This window comes from Gopherus evgoodei, chromosome 6 (assembly GCF_007399415.2).
Source record: "Gopherus evgoodei ecotype Sinaloan lineage chromosome 6, rGopEvg1_v1.p, whole genome shotgun sequence".
NCBI lineage: Eukaryota > Metazoa > Chordata > Testudines > Testudinidae > Gopherus > Gopherus evgoodei.
This window is the reverse complement of record NC_044327.1, coordinates 85,376,915-85,404,730: the sequence shown is the minus strand read 5'-3', so window position 1 is coordinate 85,404,730 and position 27,816 is coordinate 85,376,915. Positions and strand designations below refer to the sequence as shown.

At 40.3% G+C, this 27,816-nt stretch overlaps 1 protein-coding gene across 5 annotated transcripts in view; it reads left to right on the top strand.

The window, feature by feature from the left end:
• Positions 1-27,816, top strand: part of FAM151B (family with sequence similarity 151 member B) — an 83,065-nt gene that overhangs the window by 20,380 nt on the left and 34,869 nt on the right. Inside the window, exons 4-8 of one of the 5 annotated variants that reach the window (XR_004000909.1) lie at positions 1,995-2,212; positions 5,551-5,686; positions 10,806-10,888; positions 23,219-24,210; positions 25,326-25,699. Coding sequence is in view for 4 of the 5 variants with exons in the window: in XM_030566569.1 (XP_030422429.1) it covers positions 1,995-2,212; positions 5,551-5,686; positions 10,806-10,959 (508 nt within the window). In the remaining variant the exon portion in view is untranslated. Of the gene's footprint in view, positions 1-1,994; positions 2,213-5,550; positions 5,687-10,805; positions 11,010-20,303; positions 20,803-23,218; positions 24,211-25,325; positions 25,700-27,816 lie in introns of those variants that run through there. The other 4 variants (XM_030566572.1, XM_030566570.1, XM_030566571.1 and 1 more) reach the window with 4 other exon arrangements.

Here is a 27,816-nt window from a genome sequence, read left to right as displayed (position 1 = left end):
TTAAGCTTAATACCAATGTGGAGACAAGAACACATGGGTATAAACTGGACACTAGGAAGTTTAGACTTTAAATTAGACGAAGGTTTCTAACCATTAGAGGAGTGAAGTTCTGGAACAGCCTTCCAAGGGGAGTAGTGGGGGCAAAAGATATCTGGCTTTAAGACTAAGCTTGATAAGTTTATGGAAGGGATGGTATGATGGGATAGCCTAATTTTTGGCAATTAATTTTGGCAATTGATCTTTGATTATCAGCAGGTAAGTATGCCCAGTGGTCTGTGATGGGATGTTAGATGGGATGGGATCTGAGTTACTGCAGAGAATTCTTTCCTGGGTGCTGGCGGGTGAGTCTTACCCACATACTCAGGGTTTAGCTGATCGCCTGAAGGAATTTTCCTCCAGGGCAGATTGGCAGAGGCCCTGGAGGTCTTTCACCTTCCTCTGCAGCGTGGGGCATGGGTCACTTGCTGGAGAATTCTCTGCAGCTTGAGGTCTTCAAACCACAATTTGAAGACTTCAGTAACTCAGACATAGGTTAGGAGTTTGTTATAGAAGTGGATGGGTAAGATTATGTGGCCTGCATTCTGCAGAAGGTCAGACTAGATGATCATAATGGTCCCTTCTGACCTTAAAGTCTATGAGTCTATAATGTAAAGGAGCCTTAAAATTTCTCATCTGTTTTATACTTCTGGAGGATTCACTAAAAACAATGGGAATAATTCACTCAGCAGGCAGGCTGCTACAGTCTCCTCTGCCTGAGGGAACAGAGCCTGTCCCACACCTACTTCTTCAGAAATACCCCAAAGTCCTGCCCCTCCATGCCAAGAGTGCTGCAATAGCGAGTGAGAGGGAGAGAGAGTGTCTCTCTCTCTCTCTCACATGACTACACAGCCCCCACCCCATCCCAGCTGGTGATTTATGTCTCTACCGGCTGCTTTGGGTGCCCAAACCAACCTGTCTGTACTGCCAGGGAGTGGGCGCATGACCGCTCTTGCAGCTTCCCTTTGTTTCCCCATCAGAAGTAATTTTTCTGCGAGTAAGCAAAGAAATCTGTAGGGGCCGTGAATTCTGCACATGTGCAGTGATGCAGAATTCCCCCAGGAGTAATAAAGCTGTTCCAGTATTAGAGATCTGTACAGTATATATACAGAAACCTTTTGCATATTACTCCTGTTGGTTATCTTTTTAATCTGCTCCATCAGCACAATAGTGCACAATGGTGTGCTGGTCCATGAGTGGGGCTCCTAGGCACTACGATAGTAAAAATAATATCAGTTTGCGTCTTATGTGCTGCTTAATTCCAAGAGCTTGGAATATTAAGGTAAGAACAAGAAGAAGCAGGCAGAAGCTCCACCTATAAAGTGTTTCTGGGGAGAAAAAAATTATTTCCTTTTGTCTAGGGAAATCTGCAGGCTTTTAAAGTATATTCTGAGATGCCTGAAATTTATCTTTTGGATTCAGTAGTTTGTAGCAGTGTTAGTTCAGGGACATCTGGAGCCCCTGCAAAACAAATAGATCCTTCAGCTGCAGTACTCAAGACTGTGTGTGACATTTCTCATCCATCTGTCTTAAATATGCCAAGTGGCGAAAGGAAGAGAGTAGGTATACATGTTTGTGAGTTAGACAGAGAAATAGTAGATGGAGATGTCCTATTAAACAAGAGAAGGTGGGAATCTCAACCAGGGCACAATGAAGAGAAGAGGAAAACATCTTGATTTATCAGGCAACTCATCCCAGAGCTCTCCGTGAGCATGAAGCTTTCCATACTCCATACCATGCAACAGTGAGGCATAAATTTACCCACCTGATCTTTGTAATCTGGATAGGATTGGGATGAGGCCTCATAAACAGGGGTGCCCCAGCAGCTGATTAACAGCATTGCCTGAACTAGCCCTAGCTTGTAGAAACAGTTTCAATAAAGTATGTGCGTATTGTATTTTTCCTCATCATATCACTAGGAATCTGTTGTCTTGTTGATAGTGTGTTTATCTTTACAGTCTAGCAGCGGTGAAGCCCTCTATGATGCTTCTTGAAGGCATAAAGTTGCATCTGAGGCGACTTGTCTGGATTAATGCAGACATTCTCCCTGGACCTAATGGAACTAACGCTGTCGTGGATGCAAAAAGATTTCTAGACACTGTAACTTCATTTTGCCCGGATGTGACCTTATCGTTGGGCTGGACAACTGGGTGGCAGCCTCAACAATGCAATAAAGGTAAAGATGGAAGAGTTACACGCTGCAGGGCTTTAAGTTGCCTCCACATTTGCCTCAATAACATAGATGCAATTTCTTTTGCATACATCTGTGTCAGTTTTTTAAAACTGTAATTAGTATAAATAAAATAGACTAAAAGACAATAATTATTAAATTTATGTCATTTTGCAACTTAGTATAGAATTGGAAAATAGGTTTTATGAACATGTATAGAGCCACTATATTTCTGTTACTGAAGTTAGCTATTTATTTTTTAACCTGTTCCTTAGAGTATCAGGGCTTTTACAGTGCTGCTGTCAGTCCTTCCAGCTGTCAATATTTCAGTCCCATCTTGGGCAAAACTTCAACTTGATTACTGCAAGATCAGGCCCTTAGTATGAATGTTCTATTAAATTAATCCTTGTTCAGACTTCTGCAATAATAAGGAACAATGAGATGGTTAAAGACAGTTTGTTAGTTCAAACAAGATCCTTAATATGTCCTACAAATTTTTTTAAATTGTGAAGCTGAATTCTTTGCAAGGGTTTTGTAAATCAGGCCATATTCACTTCTGCATGCTGATTATCCATGAATTTTTAAAAAGTGAAATTTTAAAAAGTCAAAACAAATCTGACTATCCAAGAAAGTGTAATATGTGTTTAAATATTTAATTACAGTTGACTTCATTTTATGCATACTGCTATTACTCAGACAGGAGCTTTTGTTTCACTCTTACCTAACTTTATAATATAAAAAAAAGCAGCTGATCTTCTATGATTGCAACTGTTACATTTTCACATCAAAGCTGAGAAACAGAAATGGAAGGCTTGTGATATGTGCACTTGTAAAAGACAGCAAAAACAATACTTAGCAGCTAAAGGCACGCGTTCGGATTCGTCTTGCCACGCTCCAGGAGCATTGGATTGCTACTGACATGAGCCCAGCTCCACACTCATGCTCAATCTAACTGGCCTTTAGATTGACTTGAGCTACAACAGACTGGTCAGCTGTGCTGGATAGTGCTTGGAAATGTGGGACCAAAGCTCTGGCAACTCCTCACCATTCTTCGCCCAGCCGTCAGGAGACTGGGCCCCAGAGCAGCAGTGCAGGCCTTGGGTGGCAGGCCAGTCCTCGCCCACATGCAACCTGCCAACCTGAAACATATTCTCACCAGTAACTGCACACCGCCCCATAGTAACTCTAGCTCAGGAACCGATCCATGCAACAAACCTCGATGCCAATTCTGCCCACATATCTACACCAGCGACACCATCACAGGACCTAACCAGATCAGCCACACCATCACCGGTTCATTCACCTGCACGTCCACCAATGTAATATACGCCATCATATGCCAGCAATGCCCCTCTGCTATGTACATCGGCCAAACTGGACAGTCTCTACGGAAAAGGATAAACGGACACAAATCAGATATTAGGAATGGCAATATACAAAAACCTGTAGGAGAACACTTCAGCCTCCCTGGCCACACTATAGCAGACCTTAAGGTGGCCATCCTGCAGCAAAAAAACTTCAAGTCCAGACTTCAAAGAGAAACTGCTGAGCTTCAGTTCATCTGCAAATTTGACACCATCAGCTCAGGATTAAATAAAGACTGTGAATGGCTTGCCAATTACAGAACCAGTTTCTCCTCCCTTGGTTTTCGCACCTCAACTGCTAGAACAGGGCCTCATCCTCCCTGATTGAACTACCTCATTATCTCTAGCTTGCCTGCATATATATACCTGCCCCTGGAAATTTCCACTACATGCATCTGACGAAGTGGGTATTCACCCGCGAAAGCTCATGTTCCAAAACGTCTGTTAGTCTATAAGGTGCCATAGGATTCTTTGCTGCTTTTCCATTCTGACTCTTGTTAGTTTAAAACTTCACACAGGTACAGGTGGTTGGTACAACATAACTAGTACTGGACACACAGATTCCAACTAATTGTTTCTACTTTTGAGGAGATATTTCATGAAAAACTTTGTTTTCAGAAGAGGCTGGCATAGTATGTAAGTAAGAGGAATGTTAGAGTAAGATAAGGTGACAGTTAACTATGTATTGCCCTTGCTGTCAGCCTAGGTTTTTTTGGTCTTCCTGTAATCAGATTGTAACACTGTTGTGTTGTTTTAGGCAGGAGCAGCTAATCATGTTTGGATAACAGGGCTATCTGGTCCTTCTTTCTCCCAGCTCTTTGTGCAGTACAACATCCCAGAGTGCATTGCCCCAAGTGGTGATGTTGGTACTTTGTGGATAAAGTTGCCTGGGCATTTAATTCCTGGCTGGGGCACTATGTGATATCAGCTCCGTTTTTTTCCCCAGAGTGCCTTCATACACACAGAGGAAAACAGTGTAATATGTGTGAATGTACAAATACATTTGATGCTTGGCTGTTGTGCAAAATGTGATTGTATGGACACAGTGTAATTGCATTTACTGTAACTGGATATTTGAGGTGGTTATTACCTGCTTATTAAATCACAGTTCTACATATAGGCTGGGCCTACCTTAATCTTTTCCCCAAAAAGTTTGCACTTCTCTAACACTGCTGCAGCTTCTCCAGTGACAGCAACAATAGGAGCACTGGTATAGACAAGATGCTGCTGGCCACTAATGTTTTTACCACTGTGATATTATAGGTGGCACAGATAGCAATGCCTGTAGTTAAGGTTACCTGACACTTTCCATTAAATTAAAGAACAAATAATTTTTTTCTAGCTTTGAGGCTTGCAAAAATAGATGTTAAAAGCAAGCAATTTTTAAACTGTGTTAAGTTGCTTGCTTTTAAACATATTTTCTTCAAGCCCTAACTAAAATATTTTTAGCCACCTCATTTCTGTATAACTTTAAAAGAAACAACCAACATCATTTTTTCTTTCTGAAATAGTCTTTGAAAGAATAAGAAAAAAGGTAATTCTAAGAGTTTTTATTTTTAAAGGGTCACTGTCATGTTAAAAATCATGTCTCCATTGAAGTCAATGGCAGAATTCCCAATTACTTCAGTGGGGCCAGGATTTCCTCATAACTAATATTTATTTGACAATATTACAAATAACACTTAAGTAAGTGAAACACAGAATTTACATATAATTTATTTTTCACTATTTATGCTGATATTTACTTCTGACATTTTTCTGAACTTTGACAGTGAAAATGAGTAGTCAGTTTCATTTTTGTTCATAGTCTTTTTTTGTTCAATTTCATTTTTAGAAATAGTAGATTTTCACAAAATCCAAATGTCGACAGTATGGAACAGTGTTATATCTTTTCTAACTATTTTATAAATCATGATACCTTTATATTCTGACAGAATGTGAAGAGTTTCTTAATACTGCATCAAATTATCTTTCCAATAGGATACAGTTGGGCAATGGTGAAAGAGATGGCTCAAATTTGTGACGCACTTACTCAGCCTGTAACGTTTCCTGTTAGAGCAGCTTTGGTACGACAGTCAAAATCTGAGTTGCTTTGGTTATTACAGAAGTCAAACAGGTAAATTTGAAGACTTCTTGTTTAGTCATTTGCATGATAAAGGCAGATACCAGTCAGATATTACATATTTATTATATGCACACATGTTACAAACCATATTAAAAAGCATTTTTTAAAATTACCATACTCAGTTTTAAAATTTGTTTTGTCATATTAATTTGCATTCAAGGTAGCTACTACATTATCAATAAAAGAGCAAAATGAAAATTTTTTTTAAATGGGAATTTTCCCCATAAAATATATGGACTAAAGATATTCAGTTTTCCATAATAAAGTGGGACAATTTATGTGTGTGCAAAGTATTCTGCTAAACTTATTTTTCATAACTGAATCTGCAAAGGCTTGAAACTAAGACACATTGCACTATGTTCCATCACTAAGACTTCTCAACTCAAATGTAGTCAAATAGACTCAATAGTTTAATCTCACAATTTGGAATCAATTCAAACCAATTTAAACAGTTGCATTTTGTATATACTTTGTATTAGATTCAGTGTTTACATTTCATGAAATGAATACATTACATGTATTTCATGAAACCCTAGAAGGAGTTCCATTCAATAGCCCTTGTCACTCAATCAAGTTGATATTGGATATATTCCAATTGATTTATTTTATAATTATATAGTAAAAATAAGTGTGATATGTATTTCATGAAATATTTGCACTATAAAAACAAAAAATAGCATGTTTCAATTCACCTAATACAAGTCCTGTAGTGCAATCTCTTTATTATGAAAGTTGAACTTACAAATGTAGAATTATGTAAAAAAAATACTGAATTCAAAAATAAAACAATGTAAAGCTTTAGAGCCTACAAGTCCACTCAGTCCTACTTCTTGTTCAGCCAATCACTCAGACAGGCAAGTTAATTTACATTTTCAGGAGATAATGCTGCCCACTTCTTGTTCACAATGTCACCTGAAAGTGAGAACAAATATTCTCATGGCAACTGTTGTAGCTGGCATCACAAGATATTTACGTGCTAGATGTGCTAACGATTCATATGCCCCTTCATGCTTCAACCACCATTCTAGAGGACATGCATCCATACTGATATGACGGGTTCTGCTTGATAACAATCCAAAGCAGTGCGGACCGACGGATGTTCATTTTCATCATCTGAGTCAGATGCCACGAGCAGAAGGTTGATTTTCTTTTTTTGGTGCTTTGGGTACTGTTGTTTCCACATCAAAGTGTTGCTCTTTTAAGACTTTTGAAAGCTGATCCACACCTCCTCCCTGTCAGATTTTAGAAGACACTTCAGATTCTTAAATCTTGGGTCGAGTGCTGTAGCTATCTTTAGAAATCTCACATTGGTACCTTCTTTGCATTTTGTCAAATCTGCAGCAGAAGTGTTCTTAAAATGAACAACATGTGCCGAGTCATCACCCGAGACTACTATAACATGAAATATATGGCAGAATGCTGGTAAAATAGAGCTGGAGACATACAATTCTCCCCCAAGGAGTTCAGTCACAAATGTAATTAACTCTTATTTTTTACTACCATCATCAGCATGCCCCCTGGAATGGTGGCTGAAGCATGAAGGGGCATTCGAATGTTTAGCATATCGGACACATAAATACATTGCAATGCTGGCTACAGAAGTCCCATGTGAATGCCTGTTCTCACTTTCTGGTGACATTGTAAATAAGAAGAGGGCAGTATTATATCCTCTAAATGTAAACAAATTTGTTTGTCTTAGTGATTGCCTGAACAAGAAGTAAGACTGAGTGAACTTGTAGGCGCTAAAGTTTTGCATTGTTTTGTTTGAGTGCAGTTATGTAACAAAAACATCTACATTTATAGGTTGCACTTTCACAATAAAGAGATGCACTATAGTACAGTAACTCCTCATTTAAAGTTGTCCGGGTTAACATTATTTCATCGCTGATCAGTTAGAGAACATGCTTGTTTAAAGTTGTGCAATGCTCCCTTATAATGTTACTTGGCAGCCGCCTGCTTTGTCCACTGGTTGCAGAAAGAGCAGCCCTTTGGAGCTAGCTGGTAGGGGTTTGGAACCAGGGTGGACTGGCAGCCCCCCATCAGCTCCCACTCCCCTAAGTTCCTTGTGTGGCAGCTACCCAGCAAGCTATCAGTTGCCGGGCAGTTCAGCTGTCCCTCCCCCCACTGCCATGTGTTGCTCCTGCCTTGGAGCTGCTCCCAGGAGCCTCTCACTTGCTGTGGGGGGGCAGGGAGAGGGAGGCTAATGTCAGGGTGTCCCCCTCCACCCTGCTCCTGCCCCCCACTTACCCCATCTCCATAGAGCAGAGGGGGACACGACGGCTCAGGACAGAGGGTGCTTGCTGGCAGCAGCTGCTATCTCAACTTGCTGATTTACTTTAAAAGGCAATGTACTTTGGATGGGGTCGGCATTCCTAAAGGTGCAATGTGTATCTCGCTCTTTCACTTATTGGGTGCATGTCTCTATCTGCCATGCTTTCTCCCCTCCCTCCATTTGTGCTGCCTTGTAGAGTGTGAGGCTACATTAAAAACAATGCGTTAACCTTTGAGTGCTCAGCTGAGTGCTAGTTCATCATTTAGCAGTAAGGCATTCCCTGAGAAATATCCCACCCTCTGACTTCACCACCTCAACCAAGCTTCACAATCATCACTGATCTGTACAGTATTAAATTGTTTGTTTAAAACTTAATCTCTGTGTGTGTATGTATAAATAAAAAGTAATCTTTTGTCTGGTGAAAAAAAATTCCCTGGAACCTAACCTCCTCTATTTACATTAATTCTTATGGAGAAATTGGATTCGCTTAACATTGTTTCACTTAAAGTCGCATTTTTCAGGAACATAACTACAACGTTAAATGAAGAGTATCAGAGGGGTAGCCGTGTTAGTCTGGATCTGTAAAAGCAGCAAAGAGTCCTGCGGCACCTTATAGACTAACAGACGTATTGGAGCATGTGCTTTCCTGTGTGAATTGCATCCAACGAAGTGGGTATTCTCCCACGAAAGCTCATGCTCCAATACGTCTGTTAGTCCATAAGGTACCACAGGACTCTTTGCTGTTAAGTGAAGAGTTACTGTACTTGTATTGAAAAATACTGTTTCTTTTGTTTATTATTTTTACAGTGCAAATATTTGTAATAAAAATAATAAAGTGAGCAATGTACACTTTGTAGTTTGCGTTGTAATTGAAATCAATATATTTGAAAATGTAGCAAAACATCCAAAAATATTTTATAAATTTCAACTGGTATTCTATTGTTAACAGTGCAATTAAAATTACAATTAATAATAATTAATTTTTTGATCATGATTATTTTTTTTGAAAAAGCAGTAAAGGGTCCTGTGGCACCTTATAGACTAACAGACGTTTTGGAGCATGAGCTTTCGTGGGTGAATACCCACTTCGTTGGATTCAACATTTAACGTTGTAGTTATGTTCTTGCATCCGACGAAGTGGGTATTCACCCACGAAACCTCATGCTCCAAAACGTCTGTTAGTCTATAAGGTGCCACAGGACCCTTCGCTGCTTTTACTGAACCAGACTAACAAGGCTACCCCTCTGATAATTTTTTTGAGTTAATCATGTGAGTTAACTTTGATTAATTGATAGCCCTAGTAACAACCTATTACCATTACCAGTTACTCTGTTATCTTAAGTAGTAGAAGTTTGTGCTGTGGATGTAAAGGTTCCAACCCTACCCATGACACATTGAGGGGTCAATATGGTTGTTCTTAATCAAATTTGTTTTTTCAGGTTGCTTTTTAAACACTTAGGATATTATATACGAAAAAACTATATTAAAAGAACAGTAAACGTGCAAAATAAAGCACTCAAAATTAGGAAATGCCAGTATTAAGATGGAATCTTAAGTCATGCTCCTTGTGCATGAGCATTATGATATAGTCCAGGTGTTGGCAGCCTTTCAGAAGTGATGTGCCAAGTCTTCATTTATTCCCTCTAATTTAATGTTCCGCATGCCAGTAATACATTTTAAATTTTAGAACATCTTTCTATAAGTTTATAATATAGAACTAAACTATTGTTGTATGTAAGTAAATAAGATTTTAAAAATGTTTAAGAAGCTTCATTTAAAATTAAATTAAAATGCAGAGCCCCCCGGACTGGTGTCAGGACCCGGGCAGTGTGAGTGCCACTGAAAGTCAGCTCGCGTGCCGCAGGTTGCCTACCACTGATATAGTCTTTAATTACATGATCACATACTACTTTTTCCTGTAGGACCTTTTTATTCAGTGGACACGATGGATGGTGCTCACCAAATGGGTGGCTATTCAACATTTTGTTGTACTCTCACCATTCAGTGTGTGGCTAGGGCCTTATTTACTACACTCTGTTGAAACACTGCACTGAATGCAGAATTGTTAACTTCCTCCTGGGCTTTTTTTATAGCACTTACCATGGTATGAGTAGTTCACAAACTTTAAAAAATGTATCTTTACTACACCCTTGTGAAGTAAGATGGTGATGTTATTCCATTTACAGAGGAGGATCTGAAACACAGAGATTAAGGGCAAAATTGTCAAGTGTCAACTAATTTGGGGTGCCTAATTTGAGAAACCTAGGACCTGATTTTTTTTCAAAGTACTTAGTATTTTATAGTACTTTATATGTTTTACTGCATAGCTCCAATTGACTTCGGTTGTCCCAATGAGTATTCAGTACTATGGCAATTATGGCTCAAAATATCTCAAGGTGAACTTCTAGAAACTGCAGGAACACAATCAGTAACCACCTATGAAGCGTTTGGTTTAAGTGAATCGTTTAGCTTTGGAGAGGCGGGAATAGAATGGTGAGCACAAAAAGAAATATTGAAAACTACCACTGAGCATCATCTATCTTTTGATCCTGAGGGAAAAAATAGTATGTGATTATGTAATTAAAGACTGTATCATAATACACAGCCACAAAGGTGCTGAATTAATAGTGCCAGGCAACCTTAATTCTGTTATTTCCTAACTTTTGATTGCTTGACTTTCCAACCTTAACATCCTTCAGTTTTGTAGATGTAGTTGTATCTGAAATTAAGATACCAGAGTCCTAATTGTTTTAGAAGTCTATTAGTACTGTCTTTCTATGTGTCTGATGCTTTGTACTAAGATAAAAATATGGACTTTTAATAACTCTGTTAATACAGGTACAGTCTGACTGTTTGGACAGGAAGGCATGACAAGTACTCCATAGAAGACCTGCTGTACCTCAGAGAGAACTTTGATAAAAGTAGGATTTATTATGATATTTTGGAACCACAAAACTCTAAATTCAGAAAGGCCATAGGAATAGAAGTATGAATGTAAAGGAAATAGACATTGACACTATAAATAGTAAATGAAACAATGAATTTCTAGTACTGTGGCTCTTTTGGGTAATATTGATTGCTAATTTGGCTCCTGAACAACTGAGGTCTGAGTATCGCTGGTATAGATATACATGGCCCTCCCTCAGCTCAGAGGACTGGACTAGATGGGCTCTCAAGGTTTCTTCCTGATCTACATTTCTGTGATTTTATAGGCTGATCACATAAATCAGAATTTCTTCTACACACTCATCTCCACTAGTTTCCTGTGAAGGAATGGGTTTATTTTAAGGGCTCATCTACACAAATTTACACCATAATAACCAAATCTATTGTTATTTACTTATTTAGTTATTTCTGTGCAAGTCTGCGTGTGGAGACTCTTATTTTGGAATAAGAGCATTGAAATAGGACACTTATTCCTACATTCACATGTTATTCCAAAATTTGGACCTGAGGCACCCAATAATGGCCTGCCTACAACTGTAAACAAATTGTCAATGTAGCCCATCTTAATGGGTAACAGGAGGTGGCCTGCCCTAGAGGAATTGCCCAGGTTTTACCAGGGAGTTTGTCTCTGCCGCTCAGAAGTCTGCCCAGGACAGACTAGTTCTGTCAGCCCGTGAGAGGACACGGATACAGGCTTCTGCTCAAAGGATTGATGCTCAAGCAGTAATTCTATAAAAACAAAGTAACATTTATTTAAAGGAAATATTTAGTTACCATACATTTAATAATCAAGAAAGAATGCATTGTGAAACATAACCCAGAGCATAGTACAGTTGCATTGCATTTAGAAATCATGTAAGGAGGTGACGCGCAGACTACATAAGCTATATAGCTGTTACAATGTTGCACAATACTATACACCTAGACCCTTTATGCATATGTATAAAGCCTTAATGCAGTGCTACAATATAATACCAAACGTATTACAATGTAACATACAGAACCCTTATACATATATATAAAACTGTATTACAATATTACACATTAAAGGACATTACTAAATAACATTCTGTGAGTGCTGATCAGGCAGTCATAGAATGGGTGGGGTAAAATCCATTCAGACACAAGCATCCAGCTTTATTTACAATCAGACCCATGCATGCCTTATCATTAAGAAGGAGTTATACTTACTTTCTTTTAAAAATCCCTCTGCACCTTCTATGGTCCTGCTCTGTCAAGGATTTCAGTGATATTCAGTCTGCTGCTGCTGCTGCTGCTGCTGCTCCTCCTCCTCCTCCTCTGCTCTCCGTTCTCTGCTGCTGTCTTCTGCTCTGCGCGCTTGCTCACCCACACACCTGCCCTAAAGCTTGTCAACTCTCTACCTTATATACTATTTTTGATCTTTTCTGATTGGTTTCTCTTTCTCAATGCTAGTAATTAGCATAGTTCCTCTCTATGGGGTGATACCTATTCAGCCAATCAGCTTTACCTGTCATTTGAGCCAGATCTGGCTGAGAACCTTCTTCTTACCTAACTGACCCATACCTTAATCTCACCTTGCTGTACTTTATTTCACCCCAGTTACCTGTCTGATATTGGTCAATTCAGCCTGAGTTCTCCATTTTAATTTTTCTAATGTAAAACCATTGCAGCTGCCATTTTGGAAACCTGCTCTAACCTATCACTGTTTGTTACTTATCAAAAAGCCTTAAATCTTGAGCTAACTACAATTGTATTCATGTTTAGGCATTATGATATTGTCACCACTTTTGTTATGCTAATTGGGGGAGGTGAATTTTACAATGTTGCCTCTCTTCTTTGCTGCATGGCTGACACTTCTCCTTGGTGCTGCTAATTTTCTTACACAGCATAGAGCAACTAAAAGCTTCTTGTATCAGTCCCCTCCTTAGTGGGTGATATACTTATCAACCCACCACTTGCTTAAATAGTGAATTCAGTGGATGTTTGGTCTTGTCCAGTATTGGCTCAAGGCTCTCCTATGAGACTGAGCAGATACCTCTTCTTACTGGCACAATTCCTCACCATCTTTGGTTCTCACTAGGGTCACACTTTCCTGTGTGTCATTATAGTTTATTTTAAGGCTTGTGGACTGTACATGCTTTAGCTGCTTAAATGTTTATTTTAACCCAGCACACAAGGATAATAAGCATAAATGCCATCATAATCTGAAATGCTAATACTATCACGACAGGCTGTAAAATTGTATTAAAGAATCCTGTTGCTCTTGGAGACCATCCCAAGAACACTTTCCACCTGTTATTTTTGGTATCACTTGTTATACACTCCATTTTCTTAGGGAGTGGTGAAGAGTGATCATAGACTTTTGTGCATTTTCCTGAGCCCTGTGTTGTTGTTTTTGTAAGTCAGGATGATCCATTAATTGCTTGACTAAATTTATATTTATTCCTAAAGGTATTGGATCAATCTTTTTATATATCTGATAGTGATCCCTAATTTCCTCATTACCAATTTCTGGTAGCATGAATTTGAAATTCCAACCAATCGTCAATGTGATATTACAAAAACATTTGTTTTCATAAGGGTTATGAGTTATATTGAATATGTGATTAACTTAAAGAATTTACACCATCTTCTAATACATGCACATTTATTTCCAATATATATAACGACTGATCCATTAAATGGGAAAGGTTCTAGCTGATAATGGCTTTTTCCCCTTTTGTCACTTAAGCATATATCATATGACTGGATTGTATCACCATTAAAATATATCCAATTCCACATTCTTCCATACAGGCCTCAAGTTCCACAGTTTTCCATGTAAGGTTTTGTCTTATGGCCTATAGTTTGTGTTCTATTGGTTGCATAATACTATTATTAATATTTAACCCTAGCATTACAATAGGAGATATCCATTCCATTTGGGCATTGGACATTATGACTATATGTAGTAATTTGATTCATTTGAGGATTATATGTGAAATTTATCATTTTCCACCAGGAATATAACTTTTGTTCCTCCCTAGCAGCATATTTCCACATTATACTTCTTATTTCTAAAGGTAAAATTCCACTCATCCCATCTCTTATGTCTTTCACCACATCATTAGTCCAAGTCTGTGTGTTTATATGCAAGCCAGTGCCATGGATACATTGTTTTGTAATACCTCTACGATATGTAGTATGGCTAAATGATCAGCCTTTTATAATTTTTCTGAGTCAGGGAATAAACTCGCTATTAGGTGATGGCGAGTGCTTATGTAATTTGAAGATGTTTTAAAAGGTTTAGACAAAACTTCCAAGTGTTGTCCTCTTGCATTTAATTTATTAGCCAATACTTCTACATTTATGCTATTCAACACTCCGAGTTCTGTACCTGCTCTTCCTAGAGCTGTATCTATTAAGAGTCTTTTTTTTTCTGTTAGTAGTGGGTTTTAATAAAAGTTGGATTTCTGTCCATTTTTTCCATCCCACAAACAGATTCAGTGTATTTAATACATTGTGGCTATATGGATGAAATGTTCATAGAGACTAAATCTATTACCTTTTTCAGGAAATAAGTAGGATCTATTATTAATTAATTATGTTTTCACATCCTGTCTTACTATATAAGGACCAACGTTAATTGGTTTAGGTTTGGATATCCATAGAATAGTAAAAGTAAAATTGATCTGAGGGCCAGTGATTCTCCATATTCCACTTCCATGTCTTTTTGTTTTAATTATACTACCTTCATCCCAATAGACAAATAAAACTTGGCCTGTACCATTTCTCTTACATTCACTACCCTCTATTATTTGTCTACACCACGGATTGGCAACGTTCGGCCCGCAGCCCGCCAGGGTAAGCACCCTGGTGGACTGGGCCGGTTTGTTTACCTGCTGTGTCCATAGGTTCGGCCGATCGCGGCTCCCACTGGCTGCGGTTCGCCGCCGCAGGCCACTGGAGGCTGCGGGAAGTGGTGCAGGCCGAGAGATGTGCTGGCCACCACTTCCCACCAAACCTGTGGATGCGGCAGGTAAACAAATCAGCCCAGCCCACCAGGGCACCCTGGTGGGCCGCATCTCAAAGGTTACCAATCCCTGGTGTATACCACAGTGCTTGCATGCTCAATTGATTCCTAAATACTACTTTTGCTTGTATTTCACACTGAGTGCTTACTCTACTAACTCCTCATTCTGGATCAATGACATTAAATAAAGCATCCTTTATTTTAGCATTGTTGTGAGCCCATTTTAATAATAATTCTTTATCTTTTGTCCATTTGGAGGCATACCATGTTATGAAAGCACATGAAGGGCTTTTCCCTAAAATTTGTGTACACTTATTTATTCCAGTTTAATTTCATATACATATCCCTCCACGTATGTACCATAGCATAGGTTTACCTTTCCCTTGGCCATCATTTATAATTGTCTTATTTTGCTGTGTCAATGACATATCGATTATATGTGCCCATGTTTCTCCCTTGTTTACCCAAATCCATTGACATTTCTGTCCACTTAATATTATAGAAATTTGGATAATTTTCAGTTTATCCCATGGAGTTGGTGGGTTTATTCATTGAGTATGACCCTCTTTCATATTTAATGTTTTGGTTTGATGTACTAAACTCCATTTCTTCTTATCTATATCCGAGGACACACATCATTGTAATATTATTTTTCCCTTCTTTTGCCTGGATGCTATTTGTTGGTATTTTAATTACAAAAGGGATACTATTATCTTTTCTGGGGCTACCAAGCGACTATCATAACATGTGAGTATTTCAAACTTGTCTGTTTAGTGCACATCACCATTGTCTGGTTCTTACTGCCTTTCCCTGTATTGCACCTTTTCCTTCTATAGCTGCCCAGTCACATTTTGTTGACTCTGGTGAGGGGTGGTCATGGGACCCTAAGGTTCCCTTTCTTAGAGGGGCAAATATAATAAAACACTTATGAATATTGTCTGTAATAAGCGTTTTGCCTGAGTGATCTTGTGCAATAACATTTATAGCCCTTATAGGTCCCATTAAGATTTTTATTATTCTGAAGTTTTGCACTTATTTCTGGAATTGTAAACAACCCCCCCCCCCCACATTACTATTGGCAATAGCCATGAGCAGCAGGTAAAGCTTCCACTCAGGGAGGTTATCTCCTAGTCCTCCTCCTTCTGCCCACGGCCCCAGCCACACTCCACGCCCGCTCCTCCCCAGACCCTGCCCCTCCCCACTTGCCTCATGCCCCCCTCTTCTCCTCCTGCCCCATCCCACCTAGCAAGCAGGGGGGACTGAGCAGGGAAAGGGGGACTGGATGAGGGGAGAGGGGAGGAGGAGTGGAGAGGATGAACCCAGCGAGCAGCGACTGGGGGTGGGGGGAGGAAACCCACGCAGCAAGCAGGGAAGGGGCTGAGTGGGACTGCGGTGAGTGGCAGGGGAGCTGAGCGGGGTGGGCGGAGAAGTGGAGAGGAGGAACCTGGCGAGCAGTGGCTGGTGTGGAGAGGAGGAAACCCACACAGCAAGTGGAAGTGGGGTGCTGAACAGGGAGAGGGGAACTGCGGCGAGCAGCAGGAGGCCAAGCAAGGAGAGGGATGAGGAGTGGAGAAGAGGAACTGGCAAGGCAAGTGTCTGGGCAAGGAGAACAAGTGGGGGAGGGGGTCATGCGGGATGGCAGCTGAGCAGGGAAGAGAGGAGGAACTGGTAACAGCAAGTGACAGTGGGGATCTCCGGAGAGGGAGTTGGAGATGGAGCGCTGGAGACTGGAGCAGCAGCAACTGCAGAGAATGATGAGCTTCAGCTTTTATATGCCCCATGCAGGTTCCGGAGTGGCTGAGGAGGCTGTACCTGCTACTCAGCTTCCTGGGTTCTTTAGTAATTTCCCTGGGGAGGCCAATGGACCCACAAAGTTGAATAGCAGATACAGCCTCCTTAGCTGCCCTGGAACCTGCAGAGAGCATATTAAATAAGAAAAAACTTGCGGCGGAATGCAGAAGCCCACTTCAAGCAGGGAGGGGAAAAGGTGGGGCCAGCATGGCCCAGGCATTTGGCAGCAGCGGCTGTGCTAGGGAAGCCTTCCCTGGCCTGCCACCCATGACAATAGCCATTTGATTGAACTTGGTCCATTCAATTGTCATTTTTTATTTCTTTGCATCCAAATTTGCACACTAGCAGAATCAGCAGTAGCCACAAATACTCAGAAGAGCCAGGATGAATAGAACTGCATCTTTCACCATTTGACTTTTCTTGTCTGTGAGATAGGAATAACAAAAGACTCTTTTTCCTTTATAAAAGTGTGTATTTATTTAATTAACTATTAACTTTATGAAAATATATGTAACACATACATACAATACAATTCTTATTCTGTTTTACCTATCTATAACTACTATTTTTAACTATTATTCAACTATTATTAATACATATACTGACCAACTATTTTAATACAATAATACTATGACTACCTATTTTAACAATTTTTTTCCCCTGTTAATTGGCATTCCAGAATATTCTGTTCCCCACATTGATCAGACAATCCAACATTCCTAGAATATTCACCCTGATTATTGCGTATGACCCTTCCTCCTGGTCCATCAGGCCAAGCCGGACATTATTCAATAGTTGGAATCCTACATTAATTGATATTGGTCTGGTTAGGGATATTGGGGTCTGTCCTCCTAATGCTCTCATAACCATACATAAGAACATAAGAATGGCCATAATGGATCAGACTAAAGGTCCATCTAGCCCAGTATCCTGTCTTCTGACAGTGGCCAATACCAGGTGCCCAAGAGGGAATGAACAGAACAGGAAATCATCAAGTGATCCATCCCCTGTTGCCCATTCCCAGCTTCTGGCAAACATCCGAGGCATATTGCACAAAGTCAAAGCCTATCACAGTGTTTAAAATTGAAATATTAGACCCCATATCTAAGTAACAGAACATTTCCTCCTCTGCTGAATTAACTGTTATTGGGATCAATGGTCTTCCAGATGGGTCCAAAAACAGCTGGGCTGTCACCCATAGGTGGCACCTGCTCCTCCTCTGGCTCTTCATCTATGCCACTATCCTTGTCTTCTGCAGCTGCTATTAATTCTAATAGTCCTTCTACGGGCATATCTAACTTTCCCTGTTCATTTAATTCTGGGAGGTCCTCAAACCCCTCTCCTGCCATGCTTCCTTTCCTTCCTTTCTCACTCTCTCATTTTTTCTTTATTTCTTTCTGTCTTTCTCTATTAAATTTAAACAAAAAATGACCACACATATTTTATTATTATTATATATTATTATTTTATATACATCCCCCTTTTTTTGGATTAAATCTTGCATTACTCTATTGCAGTGGTTCCCAAACTTTAACAACCTGCAAACCCCTTTCATTAAATTGTGAAATCTCGTGAACTCGCTCCTAAAAATGAATATTTCCAGAGATTTAAGTTTAATTTCCTCAGTATGATGGATGCACTTATTTTGCTCTGCACAGCTCTTGGAAGTTTGGAACCACTGGAGAAAGATAAAGTCTCAGGTCTGGTTTGGCATCAAGACTGTTTCTGTATTTGGTTTTCAGATGTACATATGAGGAAAATGCTTTCTCATATAAGTATGTTGTTGAAAATGGTAACAAACCTGCAGTAGCTTTTTCTGCCAGAAGGGGGTACTCGTTTCTTAAACTCAGCCAAAAGTTGATCAATGGCAGATTTCTGAAACTCCTTTTCAGTTCGTAATCACAGGAGATCTCAGTCAATTTCTCTTTTTCCTCAGTGTTCAATATCTGTGTTGAGAAAGTGGTATAATCAAAAGGGTTATGAATCCAGTCATTATTGCCTGACTTAGCTGGAAAGTATTCCCTGAAAGTTGTGCAAAGTCCTTTTAGGTGTGCAGTTATATTCGTTTTAGTGCACTGATCCAGCTGAAGTTTATGTTCTGCCAAGAAGTCATGAAGATTACTGCAACTTCTTTATCATGGATTCAACTTGCTCTTGCACATTGAAAGCTGTTATATTGAGGCCTTGAAGAGATAAATTTAGGTCATTAATTCTTGAGAAAATAGTGGTGGCCATGCTGGATTTTTAACTACAAACTGTCATTAATTATAACTTCTCTAAAGCCTCTAGCTTAAATCTAACTACTGTTTCTTGCAAACTAATGCACTCTGATATTAACGCTATCTTTGAAATGCTAATTAGGAGAGGTAAATTGTTAGATGTTTCTCACTCCCGCCCTCCCATCAGTATCTCTCTCCAGGGTGCTATAATGTAAACTGCACAGAAGTTAAGCAAGTGAAAAAGAAAGGTAAAAGAGAATCTCTGGTAACATCTGCATTATTTGCTGCACAAAGTAAACAGTTGTTCACATATTGCTCTATATCCACCCTAATAATTGGCCACCATCCTGCCATTCGTTACCTACTGAGAGTCTTATCTATTCCTAAATGCCCATTATCATGAACTAGAGAGATCATTTCAGATCTAATTTCCATTGGAACCACTCACACAGACATATTATACTCCCTTTTAGTAGCTAGCACCAATCCTGTTTCATGCTGCCAAATTTTCCATCCCAGGTGTTTTTCTTTTGACACCAGTTTTTTATTTCAGGATCTTGTCTTTGTAAAGCTACTAAATCAATTTCTTCTATCTTTTCTCCCTCTATTTTTGTTATTGGGGCCAACTGCAATTCTGGATGCCATATCATCTCCTCCTTGGCTCCCTTTTTAGCCTGTTCATCTGCCTTCTTATTCCACTGAGCTCCCTCAACAGTTTTCTTATTGGCTTTTACTTTTTCCATTAGTACTGATTGTGTTTTTCTTTGAGTGATTGCTCATGTGTATTCCACAGTAGGTGTGCGTGCTCACCATGTGCACCGGTACCGGAAGTTTTTCCCCTAGCAGTACTCAGTACTCATAGGGGCAAGTGCCACCTTCCTGCCATCGGCAGCCCTGCTGGGTCCCTGCAGGGTCCTTTAAAGCACTGCCGCAGCAAAAGGACACTGCCGAAGCAGCGCTTTAACGTCCCTGCCCCTTTTCACTTGCCCCGGACCGCTCACGGGGGGACCAAAGGAGCAGCTACCCCAGGGCTGGTGATTTAAAAGGGCCTGGGGCTCCGGCCGCTGACCTCTAGTCCTGTCTTTCTGCCTGAGGTCCCGCTTCTTCCGGGGGCAGTGGGGGCACCTGCCCCCCCCCACCAGTAAGAGAGAAATATACTTTCACCCCAAATGTATTATAATTAAAGTAAAACAGAAACTGACTTTCTGAGTTTACCACTGCTTAAAATTTATTTTTGAATGAAAGCAACTGCCACCCACCACTTTTTAAAAAACAGTATTCTCTGTGGTCATCTTCAATATTCAGCTTCTGAATTATTTTATATATTTTTAAGTGTAATTTTCTTCCAGCATAATTATAACCTTTTTTGTTGTTTTTATCACCCAGCTGTCTGTGATCACAGGCCCTTTGTTAAGGTTGTAATAGATTTATTTCTGCACTTAACTTTCCATTAGATTTGTTTGATGTTATCTCATCAAGCTCATGTGCACAAAGCTTTCACTTGTGATTTTTATTGTGTTATGTTTGGAAACTGGAAAATTTAATTCCAACTCCAGTTGCATGTTATCTGTTTCATATCAACATTGTTTTTGCAGCAGCAGTCTATATTAGAATCTTTCAGGTCCCTTTGTGCAGTCTCATGTGTCGTGCTGCCTGTCAGTACCCGGCCCAGGCCACGGAAGCTAATGATCTAACCAGCGACCAAATTCAGTGATGAATCCTGGTCATGTATCACCTGAAACATGTTGCATGTATGCTAAGATGCTTACATAGTGACATTCCTCAGCCACTCTTTTGAAACATACCAACAAGTCTCTGTTACAATTTATGTCATGAATGTTTGAAAAGACAGAGCTAGTTAACTAGATAGTCTAAATAAAATGAATTTAATAACTTTGTGGAAAAATTACTTTCAAACAAAATTGTACAAATTACTAGAATACTGGATTCAGCATGCTTGAGTTGTTTTTTTAAATTAGGATGGTTGATATTAATTGCTACCTATACTGCATCAGATGACACAGAACTGCTGGATGCTGTTGTGGTGGTGGTGTCCAGAAAGTTAATGCTGTATCGAAATTGACATGAAAAATTACCATTCCAAAAAGTATCCTGCTGCCTCTAAACTTGTGGACAGTTCCATAAAATGTACTCAGAGAAGTTCTCTTCTATCATCTTCTATCATTCACAACAGCAATGACAGATGCTGCCAACACAGGTTGGGATGCCCATTGAGGCAGTCTCACAGCTCAAGGTCTTTGGAATACCGACAACAAAAATTGTAACATATATCAGGTAGAATTAAGAGAGGGCATTGGGCATAATACAGGTGATCACAGACTACAATATTTTGCATAAACAAGCAAAGCAGTGCTCATCATTCCCAACTATGCAGAAGAGTATGGGAATTGTGCATTACACAGGAGCTTAACCCTGTAGTGATGCATCTGGTGGGGCAACAGAATGGTCTGACAAACCAACTGAATAGACAAAAGGTGGATGATCACAAATGGTCATTCAAAGACACAGCAATACATGAAGTCTTCTCTTATTGGGGTCAACTCCAGACACAAACAGACTGGGATTGGATATTTTGCTTGAGGTCATGGAAAATGTGATCGATCCATCTCTGATACCTTTCTCCATCCTTGGAACCACATTCTCCTATATGCGTTTCCTCCAATCCCCCATTACAGAGAGTAATTGACAAGAAACAATATTCTTTATTTCATTTATCTATTAAGACAGTTTTTCTTATTGCTATTACATCTGCAAGGAGAATAAGTGAGTTACAGGCGCTTCCATTCACAGTGCTTCTTAAAAATAAAGTAGTTTTACATTCTGATACAAAATTTCTCCCAGAAGTGTTTATAGATTTCCATCTCACTCAGTCCATAAACATACCCTTTTATCCCCCATATCTCATACACATAAGTGGGAGACAGATTAACATACTCTAGACATAAAAAGAACTTTAGCCTCTTACCTCGATAGGACTAAAAGTTTTAGACATCAAAACTATTTGTGACTTATGCATGTAATACTAAAGAGCAGGTAATATCACCACAATTATTAGCTAGATGGGTTTGATCAAGTATATTACTCATTAGTCCTGCAGTCCAGAACAGACGCTCAATTTGATAGACCAGTATTGCAATAATTTTTTAATTAACATTTCTCATCCCACCTTCCTGTATAGCACTGCATACTGTGCATATGTAGAGGTCACTTGAAGAAGAAACAGAGGTCACTTATCCATCATTGGAGTTCTTCGATATGTACCTTTACATAGTCACACACCTTGATCATCTTCCCTTCTTCCTCGGAGTCTTAATTTTGATTCATTTAGAGGAAGCAGTAGGAAGAAACTGAGGCTGTAGTTGTGCCCTTTTTATAGCCACTGTCTTAGACTGTTCAGGAGCACACTGGAGACAGGAGAGGCATGTGAGCACTCCAATGAGCACCGTTAACTAAGTTCCACCGTCTGAGCTGCCTATGACTGATGGAATGTTAATGTGCAGAGGCCACTCAAAGAACTCAAGTTACTACATGTGAATAACCTTTATTACAAACTTGCCTGTGCATTTACTGAATTTTAGGAGATACAATTATTTCCATTACTATGATGTTTGGAGAAAACAGATTACATGCTTATGTTTTAGTTGCTTATTTAATTATATGAAATGTTCAAGGTAAAGAATTTCTGTGAGAGCTTTGCTTTCTGTCAACCCATGAGAAGCACTGAGTCTCAAAAAGGAGATACTATTCTGGTATAGAGAATATCCTTATCTTAAAAAAATAAAGTTTGTAAACTATTCATTTTAAAAGAAAGACCTAGCTGTGTAAAATAACATAAGGCTATTCTCTATTCCACAGGCGTAATGCTTGGGATGTGTTATCACAGCAATAAAGTCACAAAAATGGCCTTTGTTACCCCCTTTCCCTTTTGCAAAGAAAACCATTAGTTTAAACCCACACAAAGAACTCCTGAAATATACTTGTTGAAACTGACTTGTTTTATAAACACTCTGTCTTAATTCTTTGAACTTTAAGGAGAATATTTAGGATTGAGAAATGTTTTACAGAAGACATTCAGAAATCCCATGATTCCGCTCTCTCTGTCCCAAGCTGCTCCTCTCTCTGGGTGGGCTAGTCCCATTTTTGAATTGCTGTCAGCCAACATGGACACAACAATACACCACACAGGGTATACTGGTAACTTAGAACACACTGAGGCTGCTTGGACCGTATTTTGGCTCTTGGAGCAATGTGACTTCAGTTTTGGACTTTGCCTGCCACAGCACCCAACAGATGATGATCTGGCTGCAACAGTAGTTCTTCCAGCAGCAGAAGAAGGAAGATGAGAAAGACGCTGAGCTACTACAAGAGCCGTTCCTGGAGCAGCTTCACATGGCACATCGCCATTTCTGTGTTCAGGAAACCAGTGTTGATTGGTGGAAAAGGATTGTTCTGCAGACATGGATGACCAGCAGTGGTAAGGGAATTTAAGGAGGGCAAAGGTGACCTTTTTTGAGATCTGTGTTCAGTTCATCCTGAGCATGCAGTGCCGATACTCATCAAGAATCAGGTCGCCGCTGCCATCTGGTAGTTGCCCACCCTTTATTGTTACTGGTCCATAGCCAACCAATTTGGAGTAGGGAGACTGACTGCTGGAGCCACTGTCATGTTTCATTTTTTGAACTTTCAGCAGCAGATGGAGCCAGCAAGGGAGCAAGTGGGTGGAGAGAAAGATCCTATCTTTTACTGAATTTTAACCCTCCATCCAAACTCAGGAAGCAACTATGGGCTCTGACTGCTTCAATTAGCAGGTTGGAGTACAAACAACATGGATGTATCTGCTTTGCTTGCTTCTACCCTACCCCTTCATGATTCCAGTCACCAGGAGCATATCCACCTTTGCAATCCTGACTCTAGGAAAATCGCTTAATTGGAGCTGGAAACTTTTTATATCCATGTATTGACATGGTTCAACAGAGGAGTGTGATTTTTGTTTTCTGTTTGAGGCACTCTCCCTACTAGTCATTTTTCCAATCTTCTCCCCACCGTCCTTTTTAATCTCCCTCCCTTGCTCCCTTTTGTTTCATCCCTATCTAATTTCCTAGATTTGAGGGTTATAGTAAATCTGGAAATATTCAATTCATTTGCCCTAAAGGTACACTTATAGACTCATAGACATTAAGATCAGAAGAGACCATCGTGATACTCTAATACGACCTGCAGATTGCAGACCACAGAACTGCACCCATTCCTGAAATAGTCTCCTAACCTCTGGGTGAGTTACTGAAGTCCTCAAATTATGGTTTAAAAACTTTAAGTTACAGGGAAGTCACCATTTACAGTAGTTTAAACCTGTAAGTGACCCATGCCCCATGCTGCAGAGGAAGATTAAACCCCCCCAGGGTTTCTGCCAATCTGACCAGGGAGAAAATTCCTTCCTGATCCTAAATATGGCAGTCTATTAGACCCTGAGCACTTGAGCAAGAACTGCCAGGCAGATACCAGGGAAATATTCTCTATAGAGATACCAGATCTAAACAATGTAATGGCAATTTCAGTTTAATGACACATCTTTTCAATTCCCCAAATGTAAAGAAATCTGATCTACTAAAACCCTATCCAAGAATGATTATTATTGGTTATGATTCACTAAATTACTGAGAATGTGTTGTTATGAGACTGTTAGATGTTTTCTCAATGCTCGTTCAGGTTCTTTTCTTTAGTTTTTATTTTTGTTAAATGAGCTGAAATAAATGTTATGCTGCTTGTGATGGGTTGTCTACCCCACACAAGGCTTGAAAGGGTGAAGATGGCCAGGGAGGCCAGTTAGCTCCCGAGGCTGCACCTGGAGGAGGAGCCAGGGAATAGGGATAGATTAAATGATGCTCAGCTGAACAGGACTAGGAGGGGCCTGTACAAAGCCCAGGAGTCGGGGACTGCAGGGGAGTCTACAGTGGTCAGAAAAGGAAGCTATGTTTGTGGGTGCTGCAGAGATGAGAAACAAACACTCATTTAGGCAACTCAGTGACCAGTCGGTGGACAGGCACCAGTCACTGAGATCTCCCTGACACAGTTTAGGAAGGCAGCAAGCCGGTCCCTTCTATCAAAAAGTTTGAAAAACACTAGCCTAAGGTTACTCCCTGGGAGGAGGGAGTGAAAAGACTGGCAAACCCAGAGGAGTGGGGAGGGCCAGGAGGTATGGAAGCAGCTCAGGGAAAGGCAGCAAGTTGCAGAGAACGGACCTTGAATGCTGTGTAGAGGATCTCTTGAGCTGGAACCTGGAGTAGATGAGGGCCTGGGTTCCCCTGGCTGCCACTATAGGATTGGCACTGTGAGGCAGTGAAGTGGAAGACTGCCTGAGACTACTTGAAACACTTCCCTCCGGAACAGGGAACCCTGGCTGGAGGGCTGAGTCATGAAGAAGACATTACAGTTCCTGGAGTGAGAAAGGGGCTGCAGAAGAGAAAATGATGGAAAGTAGCTGATGGAAGGGGTGTTGGCGTGACCGAGCTAACCTGCAAAATCACCAGGAGGCAGTGCGTCCAGTGGTGAGTAGAGCAATCCCATCACACTGATTTACATTGCTGATGTAACTATTGGGCAATGACATTCACACTATAAGACAGCATGGACAAGGCGCTAGGAGGCAAAGTTGAGGCAGAACTGTTCTGCTAATGAACCCTTATCTGCAAATGATTTATTTATGTTGGAATAAGAATATTTAAACAATTTGTGTAATTTAGAATCATAGAACATCAGGGTTGGAAGGGACCTCAGGAGGTCATCTAGTCCAACCCCCTGCTCAAAGCAGGACCAATCCCCAACTAAATCATCCCAGCCAGGGCTTTGTCAAGCTGGGCCTTAAAAACCTCTAAGGAAGGCTATTCCACCCCCTCCCTAAGTAACCCATTCCAGTGTTTTACCACCCTCCCAGTGAAAAAGTTTTTCTTAATATCCAACCTAAACCTTTCCCACTTCAACTTGAGACCATTACTCCTTGTTCTGTCATCAGGTACCATTGAGAACAGTCTAGAGCCATCCTCTTTGGAACCCCTTTTCAGGTAGTTGAAAGCAGCTATCAAATCCCCCCTCATTCTTCTCTTCTGCAGACTAAATAATCCCAGTTCCCTCAGCCTCTCATAAATCATGTGCTCCAGCCTGTAACTCATTTTTGTTGCCCTCCGCTGGACTCTTGCCAATTTTTCCACATCCTTCTTGTAGTGTGGGGCCCAAAACTGGACACAGTACTCCAGATGAGGCCTCACCTATGCCAAATAGAGGGGAATGATCACATCCCTCGATCTGCTGGTGATGCTTCTACTTATACAGCCCAAAATGCAGTTAGCCTTCTTGGCAACAAGGGCACACAGTTGACTCATATGCAGCTTCTCGTCTTCTAGGTCCTTTTCTGCAGAACTGCAGCCTAGCCACACGGTCCCTAGACTGTAGCAGTGATGGGATTCTTCTGTCTGAAGTGCAGGACTCTGCACTTGTCCTTGTTGAACCTCATCAGATTTCTTTTGGCCCAATCCTCCCATTTGTCTAGGTCCCTCTGTGTCCTATCCCTACCCTCCAGCATATCTACCACTTCTCCCAGTTTAGTGTCATCTGCAGACTTGCGGAGGGTGCAATCCATGCCATCTTCCAGATCATTAATGAAGATATTGGACAAAACTGGCCCTAGGACCGACCCTTGAGGCACTCCGCTTGATACTGGCTGCCAACTAGATATGGAGCCATTGATCACTACCTGTTGAGCCTGATGATCTAGCCAGCTTTCTATCCGCCTTATAGTCCATTTATCCAATCCATACTACTTTAACTTGCTGGCAAGAATACTGTGGGAGACCATATCAAAAGCTTTGCTAAAGTCAAGGAATAACACGTCCACTGCTTTTCCCTCATCCACAGAGCCACTGTAGACTTGTTCTTAAGATTAGATGCCAGCCTTCTTCCTCCTTCTACCCTCTTTTACTTTTGTTGTGAATAGTGCAGAAACCATGCCTTCCCTTGATACAAGACTATTTCTGCTTTGTGAAATTAAAGGGAAATCAGTTGTACCCCATTGGAGTGTATTGGGGGTGGGGGAGACCACTTCCTTGTGTGATGAGACCACTTCCTTGTAAACCTCCTGGACTTAGATCTTGTTTCAGTTTGGATAAGAGTTATATATGTTTGTGATCCTTGGCCAGTTTTCATCACTTCATTTCTTTTTCTCTGTTTTTCTGTTTCCCCCATTATACCAATCTTTTTCCTTTCCTGGTCTGCCTCATCCTCTTCCCGTTCCCTCCCTCTCATGTCCCCAGAACAGTGAGGAGGAACCCAGATACACTTTTCTGAAATTTGGAACTAACAGTGGCCCAAGCAATGACACAATTCAGACACCTGATAAAGAGATATTTGACTTAAAATCTCTTTCTAGCTAATATTATAAATAGTATTCTCTGGAACATCAAAGAGGTGAATCACCGACTGAAAAGAAGAAGAATGATTACTCATTTGAAAACACTGAAAGCAGATATCTTCCTACAGGAAAGCCTAATGACTTTCAGGCAGTGAAATTTAGGAGGGATGGATGGGTGTTTAACAATTTCTTCTCTGCAGCCAAAAGTGTAGAAATATTATTTAACAAAAGACTACACATTCTAGATGTAAATAAAGATGAGGAAGATAGATTTTTGCTGGTGAAGGCTAAGATCTCACTCTACGTATATCTTAATTAATCTATATGGACTAACTTAAAATGATCCAAGTTTTTTTTAAATGCTTTTTTTTTCTAAATTAATTACTGTCCCACTAGAATAAATCATCATACCAGGAGTTTTTAATGAGGCATTGGACTTTTATTTTTTTAGACAAGTTAGGCTGGCCCCACTGTACA